Source organism: Rutidosis leptorrhynchoides, unplaced genomic scaffold (assembly GCF_046630445.1).
Source record: "Rutidosis leptorrhynchoides isolate AG116_Rl617_1_P2 unplaced genomic scaffold, CSIRO_AGI_Rlap_v1 contig217, whole genome shotgun sequence".
Lineage (NCBI taxonomy): Eukaryota > Viridiplantae > Streptophyta > Magnoliopsida > Asterales > Asteraceae > Rutidosis > Rutidosis leptorrhynchoides.
Window position 1 is genome coordinate 47525 of NW_027266466.1, and position 21230 is coordinate 68754.

The 21230-nt window shown below is 35.8% G+C and overlaps 1 protein-coding gene and 1 pseudogene across 1 annotated transcript; one reads left to right on the top strand and one right to left on the bottom strand.

Moving 5' to 3' along the window:
• Positions 1–3284: 3284 nt before the first annotated feature.
• Positions 3285–13977, bottom strand: LOC139881993 (putative ABC transporter C family member 15; annotated as a pseudogene).
• Positions 13978–18163: 4186 nt separating this feature from the next.
• Positions 18164–20861, top strand: LOC139881994 (BTB/POZ domain-containing protein At1g30440-like). Its single transcript, XM_071866377.1, has 4 exons — positions 18164–18222; positions 18807–18876; positions 19002–20222; positions 20310–20861. The coding sequence occupies exons 1-4, from the start codon at positions 18164–18166 to the stop codon at positions 20859–20861; spliced, it is 1902 nt and encodes a 633-aa protein (XP_071722478.1).
• The last annotated feature ends 369 nt before the right edge of the window (positions 20862–21230 follow it).

Here is a 21230-nt window from a genome sequence, read left to right on the forward strand (position 1 = left end):
AATAAGAAAAATAAGAGAATGAAAGTACAAAGAGAGAGTACCAAATAAAAATCTCACCTGCGTGCTTTATTTTAATCTTCAAGCTACAACAAAGTTGATAACTTTACAAGGATGTTTTTGAATATTTGCTTTGTCTTTCTTTAAATTAATTTTCAAAATGGGGGAAAAAATAAAAAAAATATAAGTGCTGACATTGGAGACTGGCAATATGACAGAGACAAAAGTGCTTGGTTAAGAATATTTTTTTAAAAAAATTAGTAGGAAACTAAAAAGCAAAAATAAGATCTTTGAAGCCCTTTAAAGACAATCTTGTTCATGAATCATGAAGGTGTTTTGGAAAGAAAAAAGGGGTTATTAACAGTATTTTGAAATATAAAAATGTGTTTATGTGGAGAGTGAGCTGAGCTCAACACCGAGAAAGTTTTTGAAGCAGAAGCATCCAAAGTGACGAGCGAGAGACAACAAAAAAATTTCGGAGGAAGTATAGATTGGTCCTTATACTTGATCATTTTTTATGATTTGGGGTTTCAACTTATAATATAATGGTTACTTTTCATTTACTGTGGTCAATAAAGCAACGTCGGTGAGTGTAGTTGGGACAGGTTGATATTCACCAGACTATTGTAAAGAAACTCCATAGCTTTGCTTTTTATTTACTTTTCAGTCACTCATAATTGATTCATATAGTTTACTTAGTTCGTTTCGTATTTATGTCACCTTCTTCTTCTTTTTCTTATATAATACAATAACTCGCTAAAAGTCCGTTTTTTTCGGAATCAAATCCATAACCTCACGCAGGAGGTAACGCCTTAATCATTGGGCTACGTCTTAGTTGGCGTCACTTTTTAGTTCATTCTGAATATTTTATAAATTGAATATCAGCTTTTATTTTTTAAAATTATATATTATTGTATTTGAAACATACTTAATTTGTGCAAGACTATATACATGGTCCATATATGAAATGATTTGATCAACATCTACGTGTGTAGATAGACATGTTTCGTCTTCATTTCTTTGTCGAAAAAAATTAGTATATGAAAATACATAATACCATTTTGCTTTAATTTTTGTTCAACTTCAAAAATGGTGGCTGATTAAAGGTGTGTTTAATCAAGAAATATGTGTTTGAATAATATATGAAGACTTCAGCAAGCTAGGTAAGGTATGCTCCATAACCATAAATGATTTTTTTTTTCGATAACCATAACAATAAATGAATTGAAACTGTATATTGATCATGGTTTTTGTTATGATCGGGACTAGTAATGATATTTTTGTTTAGTCAGGTAATAAAAGTGGCAAATATTAAGAAAATGGTTAGTTGATGGAAATAATGATTTTTATGTTTTTATTTTAATTATATAATTAATTAGATTATATATTTTATTATGTTTAAAGAGTGAATTAAATGGAGGGTATGATTGAATTAGTCAGAATATACATTTATTTTATAAAAAGACATTTAAAATAGATTAAAACAAATTTTATTATATGTTATTTTTTTTTTTTGAAATATTATTATACAATATTTGAACTCTTGAAATGGACGGGGGAAGCATTTAAGACTAAGAACAATGTTTGGAGCAAAATTTTAACAGAATAAGAGTAAATGGCTTAAATTGAGTGGCAACTTCCTCCCATGATGATGTATTGGTTGTTCTTTTTGCATGCTTTCGTAGGATAGGACCTGAATGATGATGAATAGTTGGAAGTTGCGTCTAGTGGTCTCCAGTCTCTATAAATAAAAAGATTGCCCAAACCAAACCAGCAATGAATCATTGTAGAAAAAATAACTTTTTAAAAAAGCACATTTATCAAAAAGCTTCTTTCTTTTATCTAATCACTCAGCTACAGCCCACTGGGCTTTATTTGTTCTTTCGGGCTGCTGTGCTGTAGGCTTTCGACTTTTCCCCATGTTACCTTTCTTGTCGCTTTCTCTTTTCTTTTTTCATTATTTCTAACTTTCACTGTTTTGGATATTTAAATTTATAATTTTTTTTATTACTATAATTTTGTTTTGTCATGAATAAATAAATTATTCATTATATGTGGAGTTTTGTTGACGTGATATATTTGGAGTCTGAAGTCTTTTTTTTTTTTTTTTTTTTATGAATAGAGTCTGAAGTCTTAACAATTAATTTAATGAACTCTAAATGGATTAAAAATTTTGAACATAGTAAACTCTAAATGGAGTAAATATTAACTTATGTTTCTTTTCCCAAAAGTATACTATAGTAGTACTTTGTTGATTTACTTAGGTGTATTTCGTTAGACATGAGTTATACTGATTCAATTACATACTCGAATCTGACATTGACATGAATTCCTAGTTGAGCTTCATCTCTTCCCTTCGCCTCTCTCTCTGGTGTATGATCGCCAGCTTATCACCGCTCTTTCTATCTTTGTAAATTTTGTGGAGTTTTTCAAATGTTGTCATTTACTTCAATGTTGTGTCCTTGCGGTCGAATGTTGATGGTTGTTGAGCTGACTAACTTAAAACCTTCCCGGCTTGTTAAGAACTTTCCGACTTGTAGCGAGTTGTAGGCTTGTTAAGAACTTCCCGACTTGTAGGCTTGTTTAAAATCTTTAGAGTTGTATGTATATCAAATCATTTCCGAGTTGTAGGGTTGTTTAAGATTTTCCGCCTCCAGGGTTGTAGCGTTGTTAAGAATAGGCTTGTTTAAGCTTCCCGACTTCTAAACTTGTTCCAGTTCTCCACGACTTCTACTTGAGAAATTGCTTTGGATAAAACTAAAGTCTCTGTATTTTTTTAGAAAACATGTTCGAATTCGAAAGTCTCTCCCAGCGTTACCAAACTGTCACAATTCACAACTCTAATAATCAAGAAGAGAGAGAGACGACAACGGCAGCACTGCAAATTCCTCAACTTACTTTTTATACAAATTGATCACCTTCTCTGAGTATGTATGTTCAGCTTTTACTACTACTCTAGTCTGTATTGGCTTGTCTCTGCTTTGTTTCCAAGTACATACAATTTAGCTGTTATTTGAGTTTTGAATCGACTTGTTAACTTGAAAAAAAATAAAATAATAAACATAATATATTATGAGTTCTTACTAGAGAACAAAAATTTGAACCAGAAGATGGAAACTGATTTAAAGACAAAAACATCTCATGATATTTTTTCCTAAGAAGTGCAAAATATAATTTGCAAAGTTAGATCCCTCTCTATTGACCTATTTCTAGCTAGAAACTGTAGTCACTAGTATTTTGCTTCATTTTCATGCTCTTTCTTCCTACGCAAGGCAGCCATTATTAGCTCACGAAGACGACCTCCTCATGAACTCCGCCACCAACTTTGAGAAGGAAGAAGATCTATTCTCGAGCAGTATTGAATTGAGTTACCGAGAGAAGATAAGATTGAGAGAAAACTTTTGTTGTATGATAACTTGAATTAAATTCTTATTGAACTTCTTGTTTCTATTTACATTACAAGTCCTAATGTAACAAAGATTAAACAAGTACATAAAACAATCTAATCTACTACCATACTTCTCCCATGTGATCACAGCCATTCTATATTTAGTATGGCTCAACCATGTTTTGGGTTGTTGAATGTATAGTCTAATCAAGTCCATACTTGTGTTGGAAGAAGGAGGAGACAGTAACTTGCAACACAAGTAATTGACTGAGTGAGGGAGAGATGGGACTTGATGTTTCCGAATGGGCCGTGTAATCCGTCTGGCCCATCTTCTCCTTAACATTGTTCGCGGCCTAGAGAAACAGAAGGAGACGGAGATGACGTAAGGAGACAGAGACGACTAACGGAAGCTGACGCGGAAACACTGCTGTTTGGAGAGATAGCCGTTTGGCTTGCAACGGTCGAATCCGAATCCCAATTATGAAATGATGAACCCTAATTCCCTTTCTCGTTTCTAATTCCTCATTAATCCTTTCTTCCACTTCCAACACACAATTTAAACATCCCCCCGCAAGCTCGACTTGTCTGTTTTTTAGAAGTCCGAGCTTGGAAATGAACAAATGAAATGTGGGTGCCCTTTGGGATTTTGTAAATAAATCGGCAAGCTGTTGAGATGAGGAAATGGGAAGAAGATGAATCGAGCCATCCTTCACCTGATTCCTTATAATGTGGTAATCAATTTCGATATGCTTTGTCCTTTCATGGAACACAGCATTTCGAGCAATGTGGATGGCAGATTGGTTGTCACAATATAATGAAGCAGCTTGTGGGTGATCGACCTGGAGATCCTTTAGAATGCAGCGAATCCAAATCAATTCACAAGTTACCATTGCAAGCGCTCTGTATTCAGCTTCTGCAGAAGATCGGGAAACAATTGATTGTTTCTTTGATTTCCAAGAAATAAGACCATCACCAAGAAAGATGCAGAATCCGGTGACCGACTTCCTGGTCAACGGACATTTTGCCCAGTCAGCATCGGAGTATGACTTCAGTTGCAAAGAGTTATCAGATGAAAAATACAGCCCTTGCCTGGTGAGTTTTTCAAGTATCTCAATACTCTGTGATGCATGCAAATGACTTGTTGTTGGTTCATTCAGAAATTGAGATAGGAATTGAGTGGATTGAGAAATATCTGATCTTGTGTGAGTGAGATAGAGTAGTTTCCTATCAGTGTCCTGTAGATAGATGGATCTTCCAAGTTGGGAGATGTGGCAGGGAATTCCAGTGAATGGAGCATAGGAGTTGTTGCACGTTTGCAGCCTTGGAAACCTGATTCTATGAGCATCTCTATGACATATTTTTTTGGCACATATGTATTCCCTTCTTGGATCGAGCAATTTCAAAGCCTAGGAAGTATTTGAGGCTTCCTAGGTCTTTAATGCATAATTTCTTGTGTAGAAAAACTTTGATTTGTGTTATCTGATTCATGTCATTTCCTGCAATGATGAGATCATCTACATAGACTATGATAGCTGTAAATGATGTATCAGAAACATGAGTGAATAGGAAATGATTTGAGGAAGATTGTGAGTAACCAAAAATAATGAGTGCTTCTGTGAGCTTGAAGTTCCACTGTCCGCTGGCTTGCTTGAGGCCATACAATGACTTAATGAGTCTGCATACCTTGTTTTGAGGAATGTTTGACCCTAGAGGAGGCTTCATGTAAACCTCCTCATCTAGATCACCATGTAAAAAGGCATTGTTGATATCTAGCAGAGCTAGGTGCCAATCTTTTGATGCTGCAACACTGAGTAGAAGTCTGATTGTTGTAAACTTTGCAACTGGTGAAAATGTCTCTGAATAATCAATTCCTTCTCTCTGAGTGTATCCTTTTATAACTAGTCTTGCCTTATATCTCTCTATAGAACCATCTGCCTTGTGCTTTAACTTGAACACCCATTTGCAGCCTATTGCTTTTTGGTCTTTAGGCAGATCAAAAATCACCCAAGTTTGATTTTCTGATAAAGCTCTCAACTCAGTCTGTATGGTTGTCTGCCAATTCTCATTTTCAATGGCTTGTTGGAAATTGTTTGGCTCCTTTTGAAAACAGATTTTTAAAGTGAATACAAGATGATTATGTGAATGATTAGGAAATGAGAAATGATTTTTGACTGAGTGAGGGGTACCTGGAATATGAATGTCGCTTGAACTCTTGAGGAATTATTCATGATCCTGCTGAGATAAGGCTAGGACTAGATTGCAGTGATAGTCTTCTAAGTGCTTAGGTGTGAACCTAGTTCTATTAGACTTCCTAACTGCTGGTTGGTCAATTATTTCAGGTTCTGCACTTTCATCTGGCTTATCTATGTGCATATCAGTGAGATTCTCTACTGGTTCACTGAGATCATCATCAGTTCCTTCATCAGGATGATGATAATCCTCAAGTAATTCATCTAAGGCAGGTAAGTTCCTATTCTTTATTGGCAACATCAAGCATAAATCATCTAGATTAACATGAGGACCATTGTATGGGAAAATGCTTTCATGAAATATGACATGATATCCTAACTGAATGCTGTGATTCTTGAGATGAAAAACTTTGTAACCTTTTGTCCATGGTTGGTATCCTAGCATGATGCATTTAGATGACCTAGACATGAACTTAATTTTGTTTCTGTCAAGTATTGATATGAAGCATAATGAACCAAAGACTCTTAAATGAGATAAATCAGGAACTTTGCTGTATAGTATTTCATATGGAGTTTTATTCTTTAGAAGTGGTGTTGGTCCTATTTATTAAATGAATAGCATGAGCAATGACATAATTCCAAAATTTAAGAGGAAGCTTACTTTGAAAAAGTAAGGCTCTTCCTACATTTAGAATAAGCTGGTGTTTTCTTTCAACCTTGCCATTCTGTTCAGGACATTCAACACAAGAAGTTTCATGTAAAACTCCATTAGATGCATAAAACTGAGGATCATTGAATTCCTGACCAATATCTGATCTGATGACCTTTATTCTTTTCTCAAATTGAGTTTTTATCATCTTGTAGAATTGTGTTATTAAGTTTCCGGTTTCTGATTTATGCTTCATTAAATCAATCCATGTATGCCTAGAATGATCATCAACAACAGTTAGAAAATACCTATGTCCATGCATTGATAATGAAACAGGTCCCCATATGTCCATATGAATCAAATCAAAATTTTCTGTGGTAATTGAATGACTAATTCTGAAAGACAGTTTTCTTTGTTTAGACAAGTGACAAATTTCACAAACATGATCTTTATTAAAATTGATGCTTTCATTGATGGTCTTAAAACTAGATAATCTGGCACTAGACGGATGACCAAGTCTAAAATGCCAAATGTCAAAAGTTTTCCTAGGTAAGTCTATTATATTGGCAGACAAAGCATTGTTTTCACTGAAATTCCTAGGACATTCAAAAGTGTCTGCCAGATTTACAAAATAAAAGTCCTTTCCTTTGCTTAGCTGTACCAATCATCCTCATAGTTTTCAAGTCCTGCATTAGACACTTAGAAGAATAGACCATAAGCACACAGTTGGAATCAACAGTAAGTTTGTTTGCAGAAATGAGATTAAAAGCAAATTCAGGGGTGTATAACACATTTAACAGAGTAATTGTGTTTGTTAGCTCTACTGTCCCTATGTGTGTGGCTGCTATGAAAACCTTATTTGGCAGTTGTATTCTATGATTGGCAATAGGTCTTAGATTTTTGAAAAATAGTTTAGAACAACAAATATGATATGAGGCACCAATGTCTAATAACCATGAAAAGACTATGTTTTGTGAGTGTTTCTTAGAGAGATTACCATTAAAAATTTGTGAGGTGCTGGCCATGTTGCTTACAGACTGTGATTGAGAGTTTGTCTTGTCTTTTGAGTGACTCATATTCATCCTGTGATATTAAGACTGTGGACACATCTTGCTATTTTTCTTCAGCTTCCACTGTTGCTATGTTGGCAGATGTTCCTCTGGTGAACTTGAAGTTGGCAGGAAATCCAACTAGTCTGTAGCATTTTGCTGCAATGTGTCATATCTTTCCACAGTGGCTGCAGATTGGTTTGCCATCAGGAGTTTTCTTGTAGGGAGGATGTTGTTGAGTCTGTTTCTGGGATTTTGCAGAGGAAAAGGCAGCCAGAATTGGTTCATCGGTCTCTGGAGGTAAGACATTTTGGCTTTCAAACTGAACAATGGTTGCATAGACTTTATGAAGAAAATGAATGGGATCAAGCATCATAATTGTTGATCTGATTTGAGCATATACAGAATTAAATCCTTTCAGGAACCTAATGATTTTGTCATTTTCATAGTACTCAGCTATGACCTTGAGTGCTTTGCACTCACATTTGATTGTACATTCACATTCAGGGATAGGCCTTAAATCATCAAATTCATCCCATAATGTTCTGATTTTGGTATAGTAATATAATATATTGAGATCACCTTGTTTGAGCAGATAGATTTCTTCTTGAATGTCAAAGATCCTTGAGAAATCAGTTTTGAAAAACCTGCCTTGCAAGTCTTTCCACATCTCAAGTGCAGTCTTGAATCTAGAGATGGATGGCCGGATTGAAAGAGAGACTGAGTTCATCAGCCAACAGGAGACAGTTATGTTGCATGTGTCCCAATCAAGAAAGGTTTGATCATCTTCTAGTGGTTTTTGAAATCTTTCCATTCACAAAATTGAATTTTGCTTTAGACTTGAGAGCCATTGCCATGGATCTTGACCAGCGGTGATAGTAGCTGTTGTTCAGGAGAGGAGAAATCAGAATCTGTGTTGGATTCTCACTAGGGTGAAGATAGAAATCAGATGAGGGTGACATTGATGAGTTTTGGTTTGAAGAGGTGATATCAGACAAGACTTTGAGGTGAAGAGTTTTTGATTTTGATTTTTAGGTGAGGGTTGGTATGAGTTCAAGTTATCTAAGAGCAAAACTCTCTCAATTGGCTCTAGATACCATATTGAATTGAGTTACCGAGAGAAGAAAAGATAGAGAGAAAACTTTTGTTGTATGAGAACTTGAATTAAATTCTTATTGAACTTATTGTTTCTATTTATATTACAAGTCCTAATGTAACAAAGATTAAACAAGTACATAAAACAATCTAATCTACTACCATACTTCTCCCATGTGATCACAGTCATTCCATATTTAGTATGGCTCAACCATGTTTTGGGTTGTTGAATGTATAGTCTAATCAAGTTCATATTTGTGTTGGAAGAAGGAGGAGACAGTAACTTGCAACACAAGTAATTGACTGAGTGAGGGAGAGATGGGACTTGATGTTTCCGAATGGGCCGTGTAATCCGTCTGGCCCATCTTCTCCTTAACATTGTTCGCGGCCTAGAGAAACAGAAGGAGACGGAGATGACGTAAGGAGACGGAGACGACTAACGGAAGCTGACGTGGAAACACTGCCGTTTGGAGAGATAGCCGTTTGGCTTGCAACGGTCGAATCCGAATCCCAATTATGAAATGATGAACCCTAATTCCCTTTCTCGTTTCTAATTCCTCATTAATCCTTTCTTCCACTTCCAACACACAATTTTAACAAGCAGTGTTGTTGGGGAGTTGTATTCCAAAACCCTTCCTGCTCAAAAAGACAAAATACCAGAAAAGAGTTAGTCAGCACATCATTTCACTTCACAATGAATGTATAACTGTGTATCACAGAAAATATAAGTTTACCTTCATCTAGAACCAATATGAGATCATTGTCGATAACTGTCGGAATCCTGTGTGCGACAGTTATCACCGTGCATCCGCTAGATTCTTGTCTTATCGTCTCCTGAATCACAATGTCAGTTGCTGTGTCAATTGAAGCTGTAGCTTCATCCAATACTAAAATCCTTCTCTTCTTCAGAAGTACCCTTGCTAAGCAAACAAGCTGCCTTTGTCCAACACTCCAGTTCTCTCCATCCTCAGACACTGTAATAATATAATTTAATATTTCATTTAGTAATTCAGAAATCAAAATTAGACATTGAAAAGTATGTTTGAATGGCATTGAAGGCATTTTTTACCAGGTGCGTCAAGAAGCAATGGATCCTGCCTCACAATGTCGTCGAGTCGACACTTTCTCAATACCTGTTCATCAGATTATTATTATTAGTATTCTCGAAAAAAGAAATTTTCGTGATGGAGTAAAATAAAGTAATTCTTGTGTTTTACCTCCCAGATTTCTTGATCAGTATGCTGTTGCAAGGGATCCATATTGGTCCTGACATTTCCTTGAAATAGAGTTGGTTCCTGAGGTATTATTCCTAGCCTTGACCTCAAATCCTGCAAACCAATCTTCGAGATATCAAGTCCGTCGATCAAAATCTTCCCTGCTGAAGCTTCTACAATTCTGAACAAAGCTTGAATCAGAGTTGATTTGCCACTTCCAGTTCTTCCAACTACTCCAATTTTCTTTCCTCCCTGGAAAGTGCAGTTCAAGCCTTTCAGAACCATTGGTAGACTTGGAGTGTATTGGACATAAAGGTTTTCCAATTCAATCTTTCCTTCTGTTGGCCATTCTTGGCTTGGCCTAGAATCTTCAATCACCAATGGGGCTTCACTTTTAATGTCCGAGAACTGAAGAATTCGTTCCACTGATATCATCTTGTTCTCAACTTGGCATAAGTTGCTTATCACCCAAGCCTGGAGAACATTCAGTTGCAGACCATAGATTGCGGATAATCCTGCTAGGCCTGCAAAGTCAAGAAAAATTGTTAGACTCATGTCATTAAGTTTAATTTATCGGTTTAAAGTTAAAAGATAAAAAGAAAGCAACTTACTGGGATCAACAACTGAACTGACCAAGACAATGAGAACCAGGAAGAAGCCCATATTGAACAAAAAGTTTATTCTAAGGCACAACCATTCCATGGTGGCTGAATTATGGAATATTATACTAGAGTAATCATCAACTAATCCGAAATTCGTGTTCAAGAATCGTTCTTCTCGGAAGAAGCAACGGATAGTAGCAGCGCCAGAAAGGGTCTCAGAGAAGTGATGAAGGATTGGAGCCTTTCGGACGCCAACCATCCTGGCGAGTTCTCTGCCGGTGGTACTGTAATAAGATTGATACCAAACGGAGATCCCAAAGATGATGCCAAAGACAAGGAAAACATGCCATGCGATTTGAGACATAAGGATGATTATACTTATTAGCTGAATCAGAGCAAATAATAATCCAGCCAATCTGTACGGAAGGTCAGTATCAACCGTGCTCTGATCCGTCGAAGACCTGTCGAGGATTCGACTCGAAGGCATGGCGTCAAAGAATGAAGTAGGCGCACGGAAACTGACGCGATCATTCCCAGAAAGAGACGACGAGCGGTTGCAATGGCTATTGTGGACAAAATAACTGTCCTTCCAAGTATGAAGAAGGAACTCCCAGCAGAAAGCAAGACAAATATGCCTAACAATTGCTCTCTGGTGACTTCCTTATCAGTTGCCCAAGCCAGCCAATAGTTGCTTGCCATCTGTAGTCCTTGGAAAAGGATCTGGCATAGAACAACGACGGGAACCAGACTCCCTTTATAAGCTGCTGTAATGAAAGTGGAATACACTTTCCATTTGACACTACCGATTGCAATTTCTTCTTCATGATTGGATTTTTCTTCAGTGCTTGTTGACTTGTGTTTTTCTTCTTTGACTTGTATTTCACAGATTGATGAAGAATCGTCTGTTTGAGTTTGATCAGTCACTTGCTCTACTGATTTCCTATGAGCATTCATATGTCTAACAAGCTCTCCGTCAAGATCCTTAGCTAAATCCTCGTAATTTCCTGCCTGAACGATCATACCATCCTTCATAACCTATTAAAAAACGAAAAATCGCATTTTAGAATGAGATTGAGAGATTAAAGGGTTATTATAAAGGATTTGGATCAGTAATTACCAGAATAAGATCAGCAGCAGCCAAAAACTCCAGCTGATGCGTAGCGTAAATCACTGTTTTTGTTGATAACAGCCCCATGAGACACCTCCGTGGAAAACAAAAGAAACATGCTCACTTAACGTTACTTGGAAGACAAGAAAATGAAAAAAAATGACAATGAGAATTGTTAGTTTACCTTGAAGAGGTGAGCTCCGGTATGAACATCAACAGCACTAAAGGGATCGTCCAAGATATAAACATTGGAGTCGCTGTAAACAGCTCTGGCTAGTTGAATTCTCTGTTTCTGGCCTCCACTCAGATTCAATCCTCTCTCTCCGACTATACTCAAATCTCCATCCATCCATGACTCGATATCCTGGTTCAGAGCACATCCTTCCACGACATTTTCATAGAAAGACTCATCCATACCCTTCCCAAATAGTACATTCTCACGAATCGTACCAGTTTGAATCCAAGCACTCTGAGGAACATAGGCCTTCCTTCCATTTAACTTGATCTCCGTCCCAGATACCCTAGGAATCTCTCCTAGAATACTACACAATAGGCTCGATTTCCCCGATCCGACCGAGCCACAAACAGCAACCTTTTTTCCTTTCATTATATCCATCCTCTCTGTAATCTTCAATGCTGGTTTCTGAGAACTTGCCTCCCAAGAATACTCCCCTGTCTCAATCTCGACAGCAACATCAGACACATTTGAGTACACGTGGTTAGGTAGTTGCCTTTGTTCTTCTTCTCCGATAAACTCTTGGATACGGTCTACCGATATCTTGGTCTGAGCAATCATGGAAATAAGCTCAGGAAGGTTATATATCGGTTCTCCGAGGATCCGGAACGTTGCCAATGCTGAAAGCACAGTCCCGGAAGTCAATGGAGTTTTCAGCAATATGCAAACTCCAAAAGTGATTACAGTCACGAGAATGGGAGACGTCCAAAAGAGAAAAGCTACTGCTGATTGCATGTACAAGCATTTCCTTAGCCAGCTTATCTCATTTTCTCTGATCTCTAGAATCTTCTTCAAGAATCGTTCCTGCCATGATTGCATTTTCAAAACTCTCATACTCTTCAACGTCTCTGAAGTTGCTTTGATTCTAGAATCCTTAGTTTCCATGATATGTGATAGGAATTTCTTTTGCTTCTTAGCCAAGGGAGTGTTACTAATCATGACCAAAACAGTTGACAGAAGAGCAGCTAATGTAGGAGTAGCACCAAGATTCAAATAAAGTATGACTAAACCCAAAAAGACTTGAATTGGTAATAACCAGACACTATGTATAAACATACAGAAATCTCCAACCCTCTCAACGTCCACATTTACCATATTGGTAATCTTTCCGGTACTTGGACCTGCAAACTTTATGGATAGAGTTTTTTTATAAACCAAGACTGTAAGAGTAGCCCTCATTCTTGTACCCGATACGATTAGCCCCGAAGTACCATTGTCTCTGAGATAATGATTCAACTGTCTTTGAGAGTACAAAGACACAAGCCAGAATGAACCCATATCGAGAATTTGTATCATCGCCGTCTTGCTTGCTTGACAGGAAATTCACAAAGTTGGTGATCAGAAAGGGACCAATGTATGAGGCAATTGTATTAATTCCTGCAAATATAATGAAAATTAGCATAAAATTGTAAAAAAACACACTAGAAATTGATACTACCTCAGTCCCAAAATATATACGTCAGGGTGACATGTATTTTGGGACGGAGGGAGTAGAAAATAAGAAAAGGGGAATTTTTTTTTTACCTGCAAGAGCACCATTTACAGCCAATGATTTCCACATGGTAATGCCTAAAGCTCTTGGCAATGAAGAAGAAGAGGATTTCAGTTTCTGTTTATGAAGAGATTCTTCGAGCAAGACAGAAGCTTTCTCTGCTGTCTCGGATGGAGGAACAAACGGAACATGTCGTAGTTCGATTTTCTGTTTCCTACCAGTTCCGAAAAGCTGGTTGAGCCATTGGAATGTCATTCTACTCCAAATCCCAGCATTCGTATAACTATTACGATCTCTAGAACTTGTATCGTTCTCTTTTCTAAGCAAAGGGTTTTCAAGGTCGCCCATTGTTCCTAAGAAAACAATATCAGCAAAGGGAATTAATTTATATAAATATTAAAACTTTATCAAACCCAGTTGAGGATAAATCAATTTCAAAATTCCAGATTGAATAAAATAAATGGGGAGCGTTGAAGACAGTTGGATTCGTGGTAGAAGCAAGCAGAGAGTAGAAGAAATAGCAAAGAAATTAACAAAGGCACGTGGAGTTTTTACGTCAAAATTGCTTCTTTTTTTCAGAATCTAATAGTTTGTCGCAGAATCTGTAAATAGATAACAATAATCCATTCAAAAGGGTTTTATTTTTGTGTATATGTAAAATCACAGAATGGTTTTTCATTATCCTTATAAATAAATTATTTAATAAAAACTATGTCAGAGTGTGAGACTAAGATTAATATCGTATCGTTACATGCATAGACATGAAAAATATATACACTAGTATAGTAGAAATACATTATACAAGAATTTCAACTTACTTGCAGAAGCCATGGAATTCTGGAGAAGACAACAAGAGAAGAGTTGAATCTAAAACAGAGGAAGAATGCATTAGAACATGTATTTATACAAAAAAATAACTTTTTTTTTAATTCCTAATTTATTACCTTAGTCAACGCCATAATTACCCATATTTTCCTATTCTGTGCTGTGACATTATTTTTGAAAAAGGAAGAAGAATCAAAATCTGTACTTGTGGATATTTATCATTAACGAACAATATTGGGATTCCTAATTAAGCGTTATACTCCAATTTCATTGTAATAAAGAATTTAATTTGGAATCAAATCTCTAAAAATTCAGATTAGTTTTGTGACGGAGTCAACTGAAAATCAAAACATTTTTTCAAACCCATAAAAAACAATTTTTACCAAAAAATAAAATAAAAGTCCAACATTTTTGTTTCCAGTAGAAAATTATAGAGGATGAGATACTAATACTATACTTAACAAAGATACTCCGTACTGTACTTGACTAGGAATCTTAGGATGATCTGTACTGAATCCCTAAGGTTTATGAGCACGTGTATTATTAGTACGAGGTTACTAGTACCGCTTCGATATTACTAACCCCGTCCATAATATCACGTTTTATGTATAATTTACGTAAAAAAATAAAAAATGATAGTTAATTATAGACGAAAGGAACAATAGTTTGGACAATTACGAAATAAATATCGGAACATCATGATCCATTATGTAGATGACGAAGAAACGACGACATGAATAAGAAGTAAAACCAAAGAGACAATCCAATTAAAATGACAGTATTGCCCTTTCAATCCAATATCATTATCAACTGTGTTCACATCGTTCCCTCAAACATAAATTGTTTATAATATAATAAAGAGTAATGTTAAAATTTATTAGACGATGACATGTGACATAAAATATTTTAAATTATAATTTTATTTTTTTAAATTCAAAATAAAAATAATTAAAATATTAAATTTAATGATACATATAACCTTATTATAAATTACTATACTAATCATTACATTAAATCAGACATTACTCTTAAAAAAACATAATTTATTACCTAAAATGAAAAATAATTGCGTTCATATGATCATATTTATATAGATAGATTGGAAACGGGTCTTAACAATATTTTGAGATTAGATCCTTAAAAAAATCCTATGAATGGCCATTAATTAGCTAGAAAAACTTTATGCAGCAGGTAGACTTAATTATCGTTGTCGTCCAAGTCACTGATATATTTTCTTGTAAGTTATAACTGAGAAATATAGGAAAATGAATTTTGAAAGAAAAGAAAAAATTGACGTTTGAAAGTGGAAATACGAAATTGTTGTTTCTAGCTCATGAACACATGTGCCAAACCTGCTTTCAGCCTCTTTTAAGCTATGTTGTTGAATTTGCAGATACCAAGTATAGTTTCTATTTTCATGAATATCGCCATAGTCTCTCAATGGGTGAAAATAATGGTCTTGGATAAAAGATTATTTCCACCGAATATACATAATTTTTTAATTTTTTTTATTGGTTTCTCCATATTTTATCTTTTTCTGAGTAAACATTTAGATTTGCACTCCAGTCATTTTGTAACTAATATCAATAATTCTATTCTTTTTAGGGAAAATTTAACTACCATTATTTATATATCTTAAACATCCAGTTCCTTTGTTCACTTTGAATAACGGAAATAGAAAGTAAAAAATATTTAATGACACTTAAATACTGCTTCCTCGTTTTTCCCTCATACTGCTTCCTAATCTGCATTATGAAATTTGGGATCAAATCTCTGAAAATTCGGATTAAATAAGAATGTGTTAAGACTTTCAACTCGAAATATAGTCATCGTTCATTCATCACTGTTTGTTAATCATAGATAATTTTGAATATATATTTATTGTTATTTCTTTGAGTGATTTACTTTTTTTTTTATTTACTTTTCGCTTTTAACAATAAATAAATAAAACAAACACGAGAATATCGCGGGAGTACGTCACATAGACAATCATAAACGAAATTAAGAATCTTCGAATAAATCTAACAAAAGCAAGAATGGTAAAGTGAAAAGAGAGAGAGAGTAAAAAGTAAAATAATCATATGTTGATAACTAATTCGCTCAGTTAAAGTAAAATTTGCTCACTTAAAGTAAAAACTACAAAGTAACCGTGTGTGAAGAATTGCGATGCATTTGTAAATTCGATTCAGCACATAATGAGAGATTCATTCATAAATTCAAAAAAAGAAGAAGAAGAAGAGAGATTCATTCATATTTTCTCTCATATATTGATCTGTTGACAGTACTAAGCGAGTAGAGTTTTTACCTTAATGGATTAATGGGCTTGGGCTAAAGTATAACTAAGGGCCCATATATTACAGGTACATTCATTGTCTTGAGCAATTGCAAATTGCTAGGCCCACATCAACTTATTTATTTTCTTGGATGAATGTCCACATCAAATTGAACACAAAGAATGCTCTGTTGAAGCCCGATAAAAAGCTTGTTCAAAGAATCCAATGCGGGTGTAAAGAAGGGGGTAACGTTCATTTTGACCTTAATAATTGCAAAGTCTTATGGCAAAAGTAAATAAAGAGTAGCCCACCTCATAAAGTTGAACATTGAGATTTTTCTTCTAAAAATATTTAAAATGTTGTATTAATAAATAATTCATATAGCTTGAAAGTCAAAATTGTGTACAAAGAACGCACTAGTACGTTATTTACATGATTTACTCAGCTAAAGACGACTCATTTAGAAGAGGCTTGTTTAATTAATTTCATGTTAATTGCGATGTATCACTAACTCCGAGGAAAAGAGCTTTGAAGAGCTAATTTCGTTTCCTAAAAGGCAAGCAAAGTATGCAAACTCATCACCATGTGTAAGTAAGTACTACTACTGTTTCGTAACGGTGAAGACTGCAATATGTTGTTTACTTGTCCCCACGACGTCATGCACGTCGTAATTATTTCATTTCACGTCCAAAAAAAAACTTTGCAATTTCTTTTTGAAAAGAAATTAGAAAAAAAAATGTTTATTATTCTGAATATAATTCAGGATTAAACAAATTTTCATTAATATTTTTTCCGAGTCGGATGTGAATTCATGGCGTGCAATTAAATTGTGTGAATTCTCAAAGAAGTACGGCCGGTCTGATCCGTTTTAGTATTTTGATGAAACTATCCTAAATCATTATCGTAATGATTTGATTTCGATTTAAGAACTATTGATATCCACTCTTCAATTAACCGTTTCATTCCTAATCTATGAGTATTAAATAGACAAATTTGAACAACGTTTCTCTTCGTATATGATGCGGATTCCAGACCGATTCATAAACTGAAATCATAATAATCGATCCTGTCCAAATTTAACCCGGGCCGAAGGTATGGACCGGCCACCCCAACAACATTAAATTGCATCATATCTTTTCTTTTTCTGTCAAAAAAAAAAAAACATGTGCCTAGCTGGAGTAGGACAAAACAGATTAGTATAATCTCAAAGGCCACTGTCTTCAAAATTCCTTAATAATTCCAAATAAAGCTTAACAGGAAGCTAAATGCGTTTTTTTAATGTAATCTCTCTCTCTATATATATACTATTATATACAGTATATTTTTTTTGAATAATATTATATTATTATATTATTATATAGTATAAAAGATACATACAGTAAAAAGATTCCATTATGAAAACCGAAGTTCAAGCAAAGCAATGAGTGTGTTTCTTCACTTTTATTTTTCTTTATCCAAGTTGTCCCCACAGCATGCATGGTGTTTTTTATTTTTCAATTCTCGGAGCCGATCTACCAATCTGCCATTAATAACGCACGATGAGCTCTCTACGACTATTTATTTTACACTACTTATTCCATTATTATTTTTACCTGAAGCAAAGAAAAATAAAGTCCTTTCCTTTGTGTTTCATTTTTGGGTAGGTTTGCTTAAGCCAGCCAAAATTAGTACAACAATTGATACTTGGAGTTATATTCTTTTGGGGAATGTTGACCTAAAGTTTGTGTCTTTATCTTCCTTGAGCCAATTTTCAAATTCAAACAGTGCCTAATTCTGTCTGACAAGTGAATATTTTAAGTGGGTTGTTCATATTTGCAGTGGGTTTGTTTCATTGGATTCAGTTTGTGATTTGTACTATTTCGGAGGACTAATTGTCTTCTAATAATGCTACTATATTGAGAGATTTGTCTTGAAGAAAACCCTTCTTTGGCTTGGCTGCATAAAGTCCAAGATTGAGAAGGATGAATTCTGGGTTTTAGAAAAAGGTAGTTTTAAATCAAGGCTCTGTTTGGAGAATTCTTTTTTTCTGTTTATTTCTCGAGAAAAAATGGCTTGCATGAAATTGGGATCCAAAACTGATGCTTTTCAGAGGCAAGGGCAGGCCTGGTATGTTTCTACTCTCTAATAATTCAGTTCAGCAACTTATTGTTATTAACACTACTGTGTATTTATATGCTTGACTGAATGAGTCGAGTTTTCTTTTTCTTTTCAATTTGGTCAATTTCTAGTTTCTTCAATCATTAGTCTTAGTTTGTCAAAGCAGTTGGAGATCTTTCATTAGAATTATCAACTTATCTCCACAAATTTATGGTCTTAACATGTAACTAACTCTCGGGCGAATGAAGCTCGATTATATTACTAAAACGAGGATGGATGGATCTGCTATCTATTCCTTTGCATGAGTATGATCAATGAATCTGAAAAGAAATAGTTTAGGCCATTCTCTATGATTGTTCTGCTTGAAACTGTTCAATTATCCTTCTTCAAAGGTGGTTTTACTAGCAAGGACTTTGCTTGACCTTGAGAAAACCTTTTACCAGCTGTCAACATTTTCCTTGATTTTGAGGAATTTCAGTTAGCAATGAAATAGGATCCACTTTAAACCATAAATACATCAGAATCGTGTGTGTTGATTTTCCCTGAGAGGAAGTCCATTGTTCTGCTCCTGATAACACATGTTATGATTATAGGTTTTGCACAACTGGGCTTCCAAGTGATATTGTCGTTGAAGTTGAGGGGATGTCCTTTCATCTCCATAAGGTAATCTATTTTATCTTGTTTATTCATGTTACATTTTTTTTCCCTTACTATGCTATGAAGACTTCATATTGAAATCTTCTTCGTTCTGTGTAATTTCTTAACTTTCCAATGATCACTTAATGCAGTTCCCTTTGCTTTCTAGAAGCGGAGCTTTGGAAAGATTGATTGCCGAAACTTCTGAAGACGATGAAAAATGTGTCATACAGCTTCCCGAGATTCCTGGTAAGGCAAAAACATTCGAGCTCGTAGCAAAGTTCTGCTATGGCGTAAAACTTGAGCTAACTGCCTCAAACGTTGTCTGCCTCCGTTGTGCTGCTGAGCATCTGGAAATGACCGAAGAACACGGCGAAGGCAACCTTATAAAGCACACTGAAACTTTTCTCAATCAAGTGGTTCTGAAAAATTGGAAAGATTCTATTAGAGCACTCCAGACTTGTGATGATAGTAATATTCTTCCCCATGCTGAGGAACTCAATATTCCAAAGCTCTGTATCGAGTCGCTCGCCATGAAAGCATCTACTGATCCTAATCTAGTCGGATGGCCGATGATGGAGCATGGCGGGCCTATGCAGAGTCCAGGTGGAAGTGTGTTATGGAATGGGATTAGCACAGGTGCTAGGCCAAAACATTCCAGTGCAGATTGGTGGTATGAGGATGCTTCAACTTTAGGTTTACCTCTTTATAAGCATCTGATTGCAGTTATGGAATCTCGTGGAACCAGGCAAGAGATTATTTCTGGTTCCCTCACATATTATGCGAAAAAGTACATTCCCGGACTTACACGCCGTCAAGGTGAGTCTAGCTCACGTCTAACTTCTCCATTGCTAGCTCCACCATCTGAAGAAGACCAGAAGGCTTTAATAGAAGAGATTGATCGACTGCTTCCATTACAGAAGGGCCTAGTCTCGACAAAATTCCTGTTTGGTCTGCTTCAAACATCCATGATTCTGAAAGCAACCTCTTCCTCCATATCAAGCTTAGAAAAAAGAATTGGAATGCAACTTGACCAAGCAACATTGGAAGATCTTTTGATCCCTAATTTTTCAAATTCTATGGAGACACTCTACAATGTCGACTGTATTCAACGTATTTTGGAGCACTACCTTGCCATGGATCAAACAACTGGCAGAGCGTCTCCGTGTTCAATTGACGATGGACAGATAATCGGTTCACCTTCACTTACACCAATGTCAATGGTAGCCAAGCTAATCGATGGTTACCTGGCTGAGGTAGCCCCCGATGTTAATTTGAAGCTTCCGAAATTCCAAGCACTTGCTGCTTCTATTCCAGACTACGCTAGGCCTTTGGATGATGGTCTTTACCGTTCTATCGACATTTATTTGAAGGTACTAACTATTCTCTGTTGTTAAATTAAGTACTTTTGACAGGCGTGGTGGAACTGTGTTAATTTGTTATTCTTGTTATATTTGCAGTCTCACCCGTGGTTGGCAGAATCTGAGAGGGAACAAGTTTGTAGACTGATGGACTGCCAGAAGCTCTCGTTGGAAGCTTGTACACATGCTGCACAAAATGAAAGACTACCTCTAAGAATAATAGTCCAAGTCTTGTTTTTCGAGCAGCTTCAACTTAGGACTTCCATTGCTGGCTGTTTCCTTGTTTCAGATAACCTCGACGGATCGAGACAGTTAAGAAGTGGGTTTGTTGAAGGAGGCTGGAACAATGCCGTGAGGGAGAATCAGGTTTTGAAAGTAGGAATGGACAGTATGAGGATGCGAGTTTCCGAGCTTGAGAAAGAGTGCTCAGATATGAAACAAGAAATCCAGAAATTGGGTAGAGAAAAAAGTTCTAGTAGTATATGGGGAAACATGTCCAAGAAATTTGGGTTTAAGATCAAGTCTCAGATGTGTAGTGCTCAACAAGACTCAGTTAGAAACCAGCGGAGTGCTAGTAGAAATGGGAAGATTGAAAAGGTTAAAGGTAGGCGAGGAAAGCACAAGACAAATTTAGACCAATACTACTCCTGAAACTTAGCGTGGAAATCTAAGATTTCGTAATTACAGAGCTCATTTCTAGTAGTATATCTGATCTAATAATTTCTAAATGGAGAACGAATGCCTAGAGGCAAAAACCATCAATCTACTTATGAGATTTTATGAACCCGTATCTATGTGCTAAGTGAATCTTCTAGTATTCAATCTGTTCTTGTTCAAGTTGCACTTTTTCCCATTCAACTATTTTTCTGATCAATAGGCAGCTCCAAGCTGTCCATGGTTCATTTTAGGCTCTATTTCAAGACCTGCCCTGGCAACTGAACCAGTTCTGTCCGACTCCTGCTGCTCAGCCATGTCTATCTTTGCCTCGACCGACGACCACCACAACCTCCAGCAGCTGTC